The sequence below is a fragment of the Sinocyclocheilus anshuiensis genome, unplaced genomic scaffold (assembly GCF_001515605.1).
Source record: "Sinocyclocheilus anshuiensis isolate Anshui unplaced genomic scaffold, SAMN03320099.WGS_v1.1 scaffold1053, whole genome shotgun sequence".
NCBI classification, from domain to species: domain Eukaryota; kingdom Metazoa; phylum Chordata; class Actinopteri; order Cypriniformes; family Cyprinidae; genus Sinocyclocheilus; species Sinocyclocheilus anshuiensis.
Genome location: NW_015555711.1, coordinates 1246712 through 1259414, shown reverse-complemented (window position 1 = coordinate 1259414; position 12703 = coordinate 1246712). Strand labels below are relative to the sequence as shown.

The 12703-nt window shown below is 36.0% G+C and overlaps 2 protein-coding genes across 4 annotated transcripts in view; one reads left to right on the top strand and one right to left on the bottom strand.

Annotated features, from left to right (window-relative positions):
• LOC107671939 (partitioning defective 6 homolog beta-like) overlaps positions 1-4395 on the bottom strand; it is an 18743-nt gene extending 14348 nt beyond the window's left edge. The window contains exons 1-2 of the mRNA XM_016464951.1: positions 4384-4395; positions 2103-2325 (exon numbers count right to left, since the gene is read on the bottom strand). Coding sequence (XP_016320437.1) covers positions 2103-2325; positions 4384-4395 — 235 coding nt within the window. The remainder of the gene's footprint in view (positions 1-2102; positions 2326-4383) is intronic.
• A 673-nt stretch (positions 4396-5068) lies between these two features.
• LOC107672039 (FK506-binding protein-like) lies at positions 5069-8865 on the top strand. Of its 3 annotated transcripts, none has more exons than XM_016465117.1 (3): positions 5069-5158; positions 5354-5748; positions 7878-8860. In XM_016465117.1, exons 2-3 carry the CDS (start codon positions 5374-5376, stop codon positions 8625-8627), a joined length of 1125 nt encoding a protein of 374 aa, XP_016320603.1. In that variant the 5' UTR covers positions 5069-5158; positions 5354-5373; the 3' UTR covers positions 8628-8860. The 3 variants fall into 3 exon arrangements, with proteins under 3 accessions (XP_016320603.1, XP_016320604.1, XP_016320605.1); XM_016465118.1 differs by having other exon boundaries at positions 5070-5158; positions 5402-5748; positions 7878-8865; XM_016465119.1 differs by lacking the exon at positions 5069-5158 and adding an exon at positions 5211-5318 and having other exon boundaries at positions 5402-5748; positions 7878-8865.
• The last annotated feature ends 3838 nt before the right edge of the window (positions 8866-12703 follow it).

Genomic DNA, 12703 nt, shown 5'->3' with positions numbered 1-12703 from the left:
ATATATATATATATATATGTGTGTATGTGTATATGTGTGTATGTTTATGTGTATGTGTGTGTGTATATGTGTATATATGTGTGTGTGTGTGTGTGTGTGTATGTATATGTTTGTGTGTGTATATTGGTGTATGTATATGTCTGTATGTGTGTCTGTGTATATATATATATATGTGTGTGTATGTATGTGTGTGTATATATGTATGTATATATTTATCAGTCTGGCGAGTAAACAAAAAAAGTTACTAGCCAATGGCGATTCAATTGCCAAGGTGTTCGTAGAGGGCTGGCACTATTTGTAAGCAGCCCAGCTGCAATTGCTGTCAATACAAATGTATAGTTTTTGTCCTGCCAATAAAGCACACTTAAATTGAATTGAAAATTGAAATTGAATGACTTCGATAACTATGAAGTTTGAAAATAATAATTTCTATGAAAATAGGGAAGTTCAAACCACAGAGGAACAAAGGCACAGAGGAACAATAAGAATAACTTTCAGAAAGATTGTCCAGCTGATAAATGATAAAAACACTGAGTGCCAATCAGAAACCAACCAGGTTCAAAGAGCTTGTGCATATTAAAGCACTTGTCATCCATTGGTATGGACAATTATATAGTTATCATTCTTTGTTTACTATGCTTAGATGATAGCATTCAACAGAATTTCCCTTAAAAGGGATAGTTCACCCAAAAATGAAAAGTCCATCATCATGTGCTCACCATCAAGTTGTTACAAACCTGTATAAATTTCTTCCTTCTACTGAACACAAAATAAAATATTTTGAAGAATGTGGGTAAAGAAAACAGTTAAGGGTCCCCACTGATTTCCATAGTATTTTTTTTACTTACTATGGAAGTCAAAGTGGACCATCAACTGTTCTTCAAAATATCTTCTTTTGCGTGATCACAGAATTTTCTTTTTTTAACAACCCCTTTAAAATCACCACAAAATATCTTGATTTTACCTGGACCTATTTATAGACTCCTTTTTAGTCATGGTATTGCCTCAGAATGCCATTGTCTTATAAGCAGTGGAAAGCAAGAAAGGTTTTGAAACAGAAGTTTATGAATCTATGTAGCATTTAGTGCAACATCAGATCTAGCCTTTGGAATAATGTCTGCTTACCCCCTACATCCACAGGCATACATTCAAAGAACTAAAACATACGTGACAAGATATAGTGTGAAGTTAAAAAGTGGGTGGATCCTCATGTACTTCCGTGTCACATATTCTGCCATAGCAACAGGTCACAGCATGGAGCTAGCGTCGCCGTGTAATTGAAACGCAGGCCACACATTGTGCACAGTGACCCCTCTAATCTCCGCCTGACAAAGTGGCTTACCATCTACAGGTCATATGGCACACAGACACAGCTTAGAGTGGGGCACCCCACACCAAAAGCACACAACAACTGTGAACTGTCACCAGTTCAGAGTTCAGACCTTTAACTTTATATTGTTGCTTTCAAGTGAGCTCAGTCGAGGGTTCAAAGTCTCAAAGTCTTAAGACTTTTTAACCCAAATTATGAAACACTTGGCCATATTAGTTAACGAAAAATGCATCAAGGGAGATCATGAAATAAACTAGGTCTTATGAAATGTCTTAAATATCATAATCGCACGGCTGTAATTAAACTGGAAGATACAGTATCAATAAAATGAGCAATCATTTGTTCACTGCAAACTGGAACATTAAACACAGCTGTTAGTTAGGATTACATGAAGAAAACTTACCTGAATTTAGACTTAACCACGCTAACTAGCAGCCATGTTACTGAACACAACTCACTTCCTCCAGGACTACATAACCTGTCACATTATAATCTGATATAACTGATATATAAACAAAAGCACCACTTCTGGTCTGACAGCTTCCTGAAGCAGCTATCGCTTCCACATGTGTTATCAGTCAAAACATTTGTGCATATTATATAACTACATATAAATTCTCACCATACAGATGGACAAATTAACTACAACTGTGAGTGTTGTGACCATAAGGGATGTAGAGGGTATTGTGTCACATAATACACAGTGTGTAACATATGGTACACACTGAGCTGAAGTTTGACCAATGACCCACTTCAAAAACACAACCCTCACCTTTCCGCTGCAAGAAGAGACGGAGCAGGGGCGCTGCCATGGAGATTGCTTTATGGTAGTTGTCATCGTTGTTGATTGGCAGTAGGTCCCCGTGGACATCGGCGTAACCCACAAGCAGATCGACGTTGGGGATCCGGTGCACATGCTGCAGCAAGCCATAAAACTCATCAAAGCGTCCCGGCTTGGACCGGTCCAAAGAGAAACGCCTGAATTCTGCTCCAAACTAACAACATGGAACATACATCAGTACACAGCAAAACAAGACGAACTCAACTTGTCTAAAACTATTACAAATCAGTTTCGTTAACTGAAATAAAGCTGAAATAAAATAAAATACAAATTGCCTATTAGATGAAAAACTTCAACTAAAAATCTTGCAAATTATAAATAATGCCTTTGTAGGACAAAAGCACATAACAAAATTACTAGCTAAAACTTGCACAAAAATTAATATTAAAACTGAAAATATGAAAATAAATGCTAAATCAAAATATTAACACGTAGTATAATTGTATAATAAATAATACTAAAATAACAACGAAACAGACCAATTTAAATTTTTCACTGATAAATCTGGCTAAATATAAGTCGCATGGACTTCATTTCTGATTTTTTTTGTACTTTTGCTTCATCTATAAAGCTTGAAAGTTCCAGTCACTATTCATTGTGCATGGAAAAAAGTAGGAATGCATTGATACTAAAATTGTGGATAAAATTTATATTTTAAACCATATTTTAAAACAATATATTAAACCGTTATTTTCAGGTTTTAGCTGACAACTGATAAACACCTGGTATTACAAATCTATACTAGTTTGTTAAAAAAAGGAAGATTAAAACACACTGAAAACTGCTGACACATGCAAAACTCACTCCAACATGCGCTCTTAACGGGAAACCACTCTTCAAGAGATTTAATATCCAAGAATAATATGGTGCCAGTATATTGTGCATATAGAAAAAAGCAACCAGTGTACCATTAAAAATATTTCCATTTGTGTAGTAATAATAGAATAATAGAATCTTAATTTTTGGGCGAACTATCCTTTTAAGGGGAAGCAAGAATTATATTTTAGGATAGAGTAACTAAATATAGAATAGCAGCATCAGTAGCAATAAAAAAAAATATGAATCAACCCTCTACATTGCGAGTAAATCACTCGCATATGCGAATAAATCTTCACTCTGGGCGACTAAATGATGTCTAATATTAGCCAATGGCTAATCAATTCTCAGATTTTACTCGCCAGTGTGTGAGTTGGAGGCTAAGTATAAGTTTAGCTCAGATATATTTTCACTCGCCGAACACTCTGACTGAGCGCTTCAGAGCTTCACTCTCTGACAAGCTATCTGTGATATTTTTCAGTTCATCTGAATGGATGTGCAACGCACCTGTATTTGACGTACCGTGAACTCTAGTGTGAAGGCGCACTAAAAAACGTAAAAAAAAAACATCGCTTCCGGCAATCTCATTGGCTGGCGCTCACCTATTATCGTCCCTGTTTTGATTTCAGCAAATCAGTTCGAGCGAACGCACACAACCTGATTAATATTCATGAATCCAGTAGCTCATTAATTATATATATATAGCTAGCAGTCTGGCGAGTAAACTAAAAATTTTACTAGCCAATGGCGATTCAGTTGCCAAGGTCTCCGTAGAGGGTTGTGAATCTATTTATAAGCAAGGAAAATCATGGGCAAAATATCTGATGCAAAAATTAAATGAATACTAACTAGTCAAAAGAGACAGCCTAAATTCTTTCATGATTTGTAATAAGTTCTGAAGTGGTTTGGCAACAAACAAACAAACAAAAAAAACAATGTAAAGGGAGGATTGAGACTCAGTCAGCTGTAATGCCATCACTAGCTAAGCATGGCTTGTCCATTATAAAGCAGACCTGTAAATCTTTGAGTTGGTTTTGCTCGGCACTCGGTGGTTTTTGTTCATCTTTCGCTGACTGGACCCCGCCGCAGAAACACACTTGCCCTCCCGCGGGCTGCGCTCATCCGCCTTCAGCTCGGTCCGTCCAAAACGGCTTTTCTCGGCTTAATCCAGTTAAAGGCGCGTATCTCGCGACAGCTCCGTGCCTTCGCTTGTGTTGTTATCGGAATCGAGTAGCAACGGCGACGCCTGTCAACTGAACGTGCTCTAAACTGTGCCCCAGCCCCCAGCCCTGCCTCTCTCTCTCACACAGCACTGGCCCGTCTGTGCGTGACGCGGATGCACCCAGGAAACAGCTCAGCGTCGAGAGACGATACTATCAAGCGCGCCCCCTCTGGCCATAAAGGCCATTCTTGCATTCTTGTGCCATGAACGACACTCATTACCCAGCTCAGTCCAAACACCAACAAACAAGTATTTTGTTCTTTGAAGTACCTTGTATTTCCATGTAAATACCACGAACGGTAATCATTCAGTACCATGGTTGAAGGGGGTCTGAATACTTTCCGTACCCACTGTATATTCACCCTAAACTATTATATCTTGTTTATTTTATAGAGGTTTTAAGTGTGGTCTCATTAAATAAAGATTTTCATTTTATATGGTAAATCACAATTAACAATTCTCTGTGTTAAGGTTTACAATGTAACGATATTTTCCCATTAAAACTCCTTGTAGATAACGTTTTCTTTAAAATATAGGTTTAAAAACCAATGTCAGAAAAGTCTGTTGATAATATTTGCAAGTTTCCATTGATAAAGCTGTAGTCTATAGGCTACTCTTTCAGACAGAATTCTGAAAGCATTGGTTTATAATTTTAAGCTTTTGCACATTTATCTTTGCATACAGTATTATATATTTCTTTGTACTCTAGAGTATACATATCGTTAATTAGTCATGATTGTACCAGGGCATATTGAAACTTCATTAAAGGAAACTTTGCATGTAGTTATTGACACCTCGGATTGCACCAAAGAGAGACATCTATAGCAGTATCAGTGTACAAATGTAAACTTCACACGCCGCACCTTTAGAGGGCGATGGAAGACCTTCAGTTCATTGTGACATATTTGCTGTAGAAGAAGAGACTCTCACAGCGACAACGAGCACTTAAGTAGGTACACGAGTTCACAAATGTGTGATATAATAAATTGTGAAGTGTCATTGCAAATGTGTTCTATTTTAAAAACGCATGCAATTTGAGGCTATAGATGCGCTAGGTTTAAAACGAAGACTTTGCATCACAGTGCTTTGATAGGCAACACCCATGTAAAGTTAGTCTGCATTTAATTGTTTTCGTTATGTTCAGGTCTTTTAAAACCCATCATCATGACAACAGTCCAAGTGCCTGTTCCAGGTGAGACGTCGTGGATCTCCGTGTGTCCCGGTGGTCTGTGGGAGGTGTGCCGAAGGTGGCTTGGAGAAAGAAAACGAGGGGACATCACGCCGATGATGGGCTCACTATGTAAGGTCAAGGTGCAGCGAAGTACTGTCATGGAGGGAAACACACTACGTACTGCTTCTCAAGAGCAGGAATCAACAGCCAGCGTTGATTCTAGCGGGCAAGCTACCTCATACCCCCGCTCGCAGGACTCTGTGCTGCAGCTTCCACTGGATGAGTGGTGCTTGTTGCGCATGGGCGAAGGGCAGTGTGACATTACAGAGGGCTGCCTGGAAGGGATGAGGGCTGGAGAGATGTGTGAGGTGAGGGCAAAGCTAAAATATAGACTTAGACCAGGGGTGTCCAATCCTGCTCCTGGAGGGCCACTGTCCTGCAGAGTTTAAGCTGAATCCCACCTGACACAGCTAGTCGAGGCGATTCTTTCAACAATTGTCTGGGTTCCCACAGTCCTGGCTTATTAGAAGTTTCCAGGTAGATGTGTTGGGGACGTTGGCCCTCCAGAAGCAGGTTTGGACCTGGAGAATTTTAACAGTATTTTACTGTTTATTAAATTAATTGTTAAATTAAATATATTTTTTCACCCTAAATCAAAATCATATTATTTTTTCTAAAAAAATTACAGAGAAATTGTTACTTAATCATAAAATGTAATATACTTTTCACTGTATATGGTAATGTAACTTACAGAAAAGCTGACATATATTAACTATATTATGCATACAGTGCTGGGTTGTAACTGATTTTATCTGGATTACATAATCAAATTCCAAAAAGTAATACTGTGTAATTACATTATATTACGTTTTAAAATACTCATATTCAGACTAATTAAATTTTTATTGATGACATGATTACTTAATATTCACAGTGGCAGTCATTCAAAATTCATTGATTCTCCCTAATTCTTTACTATCTATCTATCTATCTATCTATCTATCTTCTTTTCTAAAAAAAAAAAGGTTTTTGAACAGTAAGATTTTTAATGTTTTTTTTTTAAGAATTCTCTTGCTCACCAAACCTGGATTTATTTGATCCAAAATATGGCAAAAAAAAGTAAAATTGTGAAATATTTTTACTATTTTAAATAACTGCTTTCAATTTGAAAATATTTTAAAATGTAATTTATTCCTGTGATCAAACCTAAATTTTGAGCATCATTACTACAGTCCTCAGTGTCAGTGTCCTTCAGAAATCCTTCTAATATGCTGATTTTCTGTTCAAGAAACTTTTATTATTATTATTATTATTATTATCAATATTTAAAACAGTTGAGTACATTTCTTTCAGGATTCTTTGATGAATAGAAAGATCCAAAGATCAGCATTTATATGAAATAAAAAGCTTTTGTAACATTATACACTATACCATTCAAAAGCTTGGAGTCAATATAATTTTTTTAGGAAAGAAATTATAGAAATTAAAACTATTTTTTTTAGCAAAGATGCTTTAGAAGATTTGATCAAAGATTGATCAAAAGTGATGATAAAGACATTGTTAATGTTACAAAATATTTTATTTTAGATAAATGCTGTTCTTCTGAACTTTCTATTCATCAAAGAAACCTGAAAAAATTCTACTCAGCTGTATTTAACATAATAATAATAATAATAAATGTTTTCTGAGCAGCAAATCAGAATATTAGAATGATTTCTGAAGGATCATGTGACTGGAGTAATGATGCTAAAAATTCAGCTTTAAAATCACAGGAATAAATTACATTTTAAAATATATTCTAATAGAAAATATTTGACTGTTTTTGCTGTACTTCGGATCAAATAAATGCAGGCTTGGTGAGCAGAAGAGACTTCTTTAAAAAAACATGAAAAATTTTACTGTCCAAAAACTTTTGACTGGTAGTGTATATATTAAGAAAGTTTTCCAGTTTTGTGGAATTGCACAAATACACACTAGTCAAGCATAATTACACAGAAAATGGAGAGACCTCACAGCATAAACAAATAAAATATTTAATGTTTCATTCATTTAATTTGATTGATTTTATTTTAAAAAATTATTTTATTTCTTTCAATTTAACATTTTTAAGATTTAATTAATTATTAGCTTCACTCCTTCATAAACCCCAGTTTAGGAAAACCTGATGTAATATAATGTTTAACTTACTTAAATTTGTAGATAACAAAGAATGGAATACATTTTCTTTTTCTTTGTACTTTTATATCTATATGGTTCAAGATCATCCTACTCAAATCAATGTAATAAACGAGTTAGGTCAAAAAAAATGTAAAAGTAATCAAACAGTAGACAGATTATATTATTTAAATGTAATGGATTACGTTACTAACTACAAGCTTCAACATGTAATTTGTGTTCAGTAAAGAACTACATTTTGTTACTAATTTACCAGCACTGTATGTTTATCATGGGAAAACACATCTCATCTATAAACTTTTTTGTTTTGTTTTTTGTGCAGTTTACAATAAGTGCCTGGAATGCAAAGAACTCTAAAGCAGCAGGCAGTGATGCTAATGGTACACAGACTGAAAATACAACAGAGCAGGGATCGTCTCAGCAGTCTGACTGCTTTACAGTCCAGCTTCACTCTTTAACCCCTGGACAGGAGTCTTGGCAGATGACACCTGGAGAGAAATGGACTTGGGTGCTGTCTCACAAGCAAAGGGGTGGTCAGCGATTTGGGAATGGCGATATCTGGGGTGCGACAGACTGCTACTGCAGAGCGGTGAAGCTGGCAATAACTTTAAATGGCAAGACAAGAAGAAAGCCAGTGGACGAGACGTTTAAAGAAGGTGTGGATGGAGAGGATGATGATGATGCAGCTTTGACACCATGCTTTGATAAAGAAAATGAGCAGGCAGAATGTGCTGATGTCTCCATTCCAACTGAAGAAGAGTACAAAACTGTAAAAGCAGAACTTCACTGCAATCTTTCTTTATGCCAACTCAAGTCAGGCCAGCTTGGTAAGTCCAGAGACAGCAGTATCAAGGCCACTGAGCTGAACCCAAAGAGCACTAAGGCCTGGTACCAACTTGGGCAAGCTTGCCTGCAGCTGGGCGAACTGGAGGAATCTCGCATGGCCTTTGGAAAGATTCTGGAACTCCAACCTGATTCTGAATCAGCTCGCACTGCTCTGAAACAAGTGAACAACAGATTAAAGGACTTGGACAGTAAACTTGGTCAAAGACTGAGCAAGATGTTTAACTAGAAAATAACCGAAAGTTGGGAATAATAAAAGCAGAACATGTGCATATGTATAAAAATTATAACAACGGTAAAGTGCCCAGAAGTTGTTTTTGGTCTTTCCTTGTAGCTTAACGTCAATGTTTAAAACTTGAAGTATGTTTACTGTATGGGTAGTATATTTACTATCTTAAATGTTCAATGTTGTAATTTGTCAGTTTAAACCTACATAAACTTGAAAGTTGTGCAAAGTCATAAGACTGCTTAGGACATTTACTGAATGTACAAAAGTTTTGTTTATTTTTGTAAAACAGGAATATACTGCTTTTATGTTTTGTTCTAAAACATTTTTTCATTCTGGATTTATAACTGCTGTAGAAAATTATCAAAAGCCAAGTATACTGCATTCTTGCATCAAGTGACAATAAACAATGTTATTTATAAAAACAGTTTTTTTCTGTTTTTATTGATGAAAAGTTAACACAATATGAACAATTAAAAGGAAGGCATAGCATTACCCATTTCAAACAAAATTATATCATATTTCAGGGAATTGCAAAACATGATCATATCTTATTTTTTGTTTTGCTATTGCAGAAAAGATTCATATCATACTATAAACAGCTGAACTATCTATCTATCTATCTATCTATCTATCTTTAGCGTTTGTAATGAGTTAATTTTGTAGCCAATCGCATCACGTTTTCCAGGCAGAGGCGACCAATCAGACGACGCCTCCTCGAGTCGCAACCGTTACATTAGAAAGCTTTAGATGAACGACTAGAGACAATAACTACACATTTACATTTGCAAACCCTACAAAACAGCAGCTACTTTGTGAGGTAAGGAGATTATTGTATCACAACTAAGTAAACCAATCGATTTTACAGAAATATTCCTTGCTGTTGTTGCAGCCGTGAGTTGTGTGACGAGAACTAACGCGTGAGAGAACTGCTTCACAATTAATGGTTTTATGACTAAAATACCGCAGTATACAATGTATCAAGTCTTAATAGAGCATATCAGTGAACGTTGTTATTAATGTAGACTATTAATATTCGATTGTAATTACGGCCCAGCACGGACAATAAAATTTTGTAATGGCGGCCCAGCACAGACAGTGCGGAAATGAACCAAGAACGTTACATGGTGCCAAGAAAACGTTCTGCATGTCCTGAGGATGGTATGTAAAATGTTTTAATAAGTGCAAATAGCATGAAACAAAATACAGGAATACATTCGCTGTGGCTTACTATCGGTTTTTTTTTTTTTTAAAGCGGTGTTAAAAACGTTTGCTCATACTTTTAAAGCAGCCATTTGTAATTTGTTCGCCACTGCCCAAAAGGAAAATGGCTAAAGGGAATTGCAAAATAATGACCGTTTGCAAACAGGTTTTCCAAACACTGCCGCCGGCCACCGCCTTTTTATACAAACCACATTTTACCTCCACCGTTACCAGCATTATAAAGCAGACCTGTAAATCTTTGAGTTGGTTGAGTGAGTATGACCAGGTTCTTGTTTATAGTGTCATCCATAATGATTAACACAAGAGAAACACGAACAAACATATTGTAAACCACATCTACATTCCTCTGGTGCTGAATAACTGTTTCTATACATAGAAATCAACAAGAAAGGCTATGCCTGAGATTGAACTGCCTACCTAGACAAATTTTGGGCATCATATGCATGTCTAGGTAGACCGGTTACTAGGTTTGAGACCAATATTAGATTTGCATATCAGACTGCAGCAGCATAAAGTTATAAATATCTTCTGTATAGATTTTAAGGTAATCTTGCCTATAATGCCTGTAAAACTGCCCTTACGTCTTACATCACAGTTGAGATAAAGGCTCACTGTTTGAGACAGGTTGAGTAGTTATCTTATTTATCATATGTGTGGCTTGGTATTTGATTTAACTTATTTTTTGAGAACAGTCAATATTTAATTTCCTCAAACATGATCTTGTCATGTGGATGTGAAGTTTGGAATCCAAGATAAGTGATCGTCAGTTTGTTTACAAGACAGAGCGAAAATAAGTTCAGGATCAAGAATGGCTTTCATTTAATTTTTATTGATACATTACAATGGCAAGCCACTTTAGCACTTATTCCTTTATACAAACTAGTATATTTTTGTGTAAGCACTTTTTTTTTCAATTAATTGCACTTGTACCAATAGTAACTAGTATCCAATATATTAGTCAAAAGTATGTTCTCCTTTGCCAATAGTCTCTATTCTCTTGTTACTGGTGAACAAACTGCAAGTTTTTCCACTGAATTCTATAGGGATCTGTGGTTCTGATATCAGTTATTCACACTTCCAAGTTCCAACTAGCATCTAATCCAGTTTTACTAGTAACTATGCATTATTTATGAAGACATTTTCTTTTGTTTCTTGTAACTTCTCAAAGTAGTATCCATTCCTGTTTTTCTAGTACTATTCGAACAGACACAAGTACCTGTTTATTAAACACTAGTAGTGTGATTTCCAAGTGGCACTACTAACTTTTCAAAACTTACTAGTCATTTTTTTAAACTGAACTACAAAACAACCATACTAGTTATTATTAAATATGACAACACAGAAGTAATTATAACCACTAAGATAAGACATATTAACAACTGGAATAGATACTACTGTAGTGTCTCATACTGGCATAATCATTGGAGTCCATGAATAGCTACTAGTAAAACTGGAACAGGGACCAGCAAGAACTAGTACATACTAATCTGACATAAGCCACATATCCCAATAGATTTAGATGGAACAACAGCAATTTGCTATCAGCAAACCTGTAATAAGTAATTGTTAATTGGGATAGTGACTAGTAGCAACTAATAAGTGCTAGTATGCAATGAATAAGTATTAGCTTGCACTAAATTTATACTAGTCTCTATTGAGTTATTAGTAATTAAAAAAATAAGTAACATCAAAAAAGATACTCGTTAGATTAAAAGAACAACTTTTAAATTGCTTGCCATGGATTGGGAGATTGTGGTCAAACTGACTGGACAAACACACACTTACATAAGAACTCAAATAAAAACTTTTAGACATTATTTTTTACAATATAATAAACACCTGACAACATGAGATAAGAGAGCACCTGTCAAAACCTATGGTCCAAACACACAATCTCGCCCTAACAACACGGACACATTGTGTCCTCGGCACTAAAAGCAACGGTCGACTGAACTCACAAGGTTGACCAAACTTGCCAGAACAGTGTGAGTGTGTCTTACCACCCTAATGTACTGTTAAGTCTATTCCTACCACGAAGACTAGTCCGTTCTGTGACTGAACACTAATTAAAGTAATTGTCCCGCTGGCTACGCACCTTGCTCTGCCAGGTTTTCACAACAAAACCTGCCCAATCGCGTTTCGAGGGGGATCCACTGGCAAAAATCGCATTCCGGTGGGGTAAAATGCACGTTTTTGGTGGGGTTCTCTTGGTAAAATTCGCATTTTAGGGGCAAAATATCACGTTATTGGGAAAACCGCGGACTTGGCAGCACTGACCCTGACCCCGCTGGGGGAGCCAACGGGGTTGTTTCGGTAACTGAGTGTGTAAGTCTGATGATATGATACATGGGGCAATATTGCCGTCAACGGGCAACCAGGTGAGACAGGTCCCACGACCGATCTAAAGTATCCAGATAGAAATTTGCTACCTATTCTCAATGGGAAAGTGCCCAAGCAACATTGCTAAAAAAAAAGTTTCCCAGCAAAAATGCTAAAAAAGTTGCCTCTTGTGTATCATCAGCCTAAGAGTTGTTTTAACAGATATTACTAAAATTATTTGTGCTGCATAGTAAGACCAACAATATAACAATACATAAAAATGTAGCTTATTCGTTTCATTATTATGTTAGCTCAAACAAACTTGAATGACGGAGTTGTTTTAACAGATATTACTAAAATTATTTGTGCTGCATAGTAAGACCAACAATATAACAATACATAAAAATGTAGCTTATTCGTATCATTATTATGTTAGCTCAAACAAACTTGAATGACGTTTATCTTAAAGGTGTCATATGATGTGATTTCAATTTTTCCTTTCTCTTTGAAGTGTTACAAGCTCTTGGTGCATAAAG

Coding starts and splice junctions, on each gene's coding strand:
- LOC107672039 (XM_016465117.1), top strand. CDS start 5,374: ATGACAACAGTCCAAGTGCCTGTTCCAGGTGAGACGTCGTGGATCTCC. Junction 5,749..7,877: donor GGGCTGGAGAGATGTGTGAG/GTGAGGGCAAAG, acceptor TTTTTTGTGCAG/TTTACAATAAGTGCCTGGAA.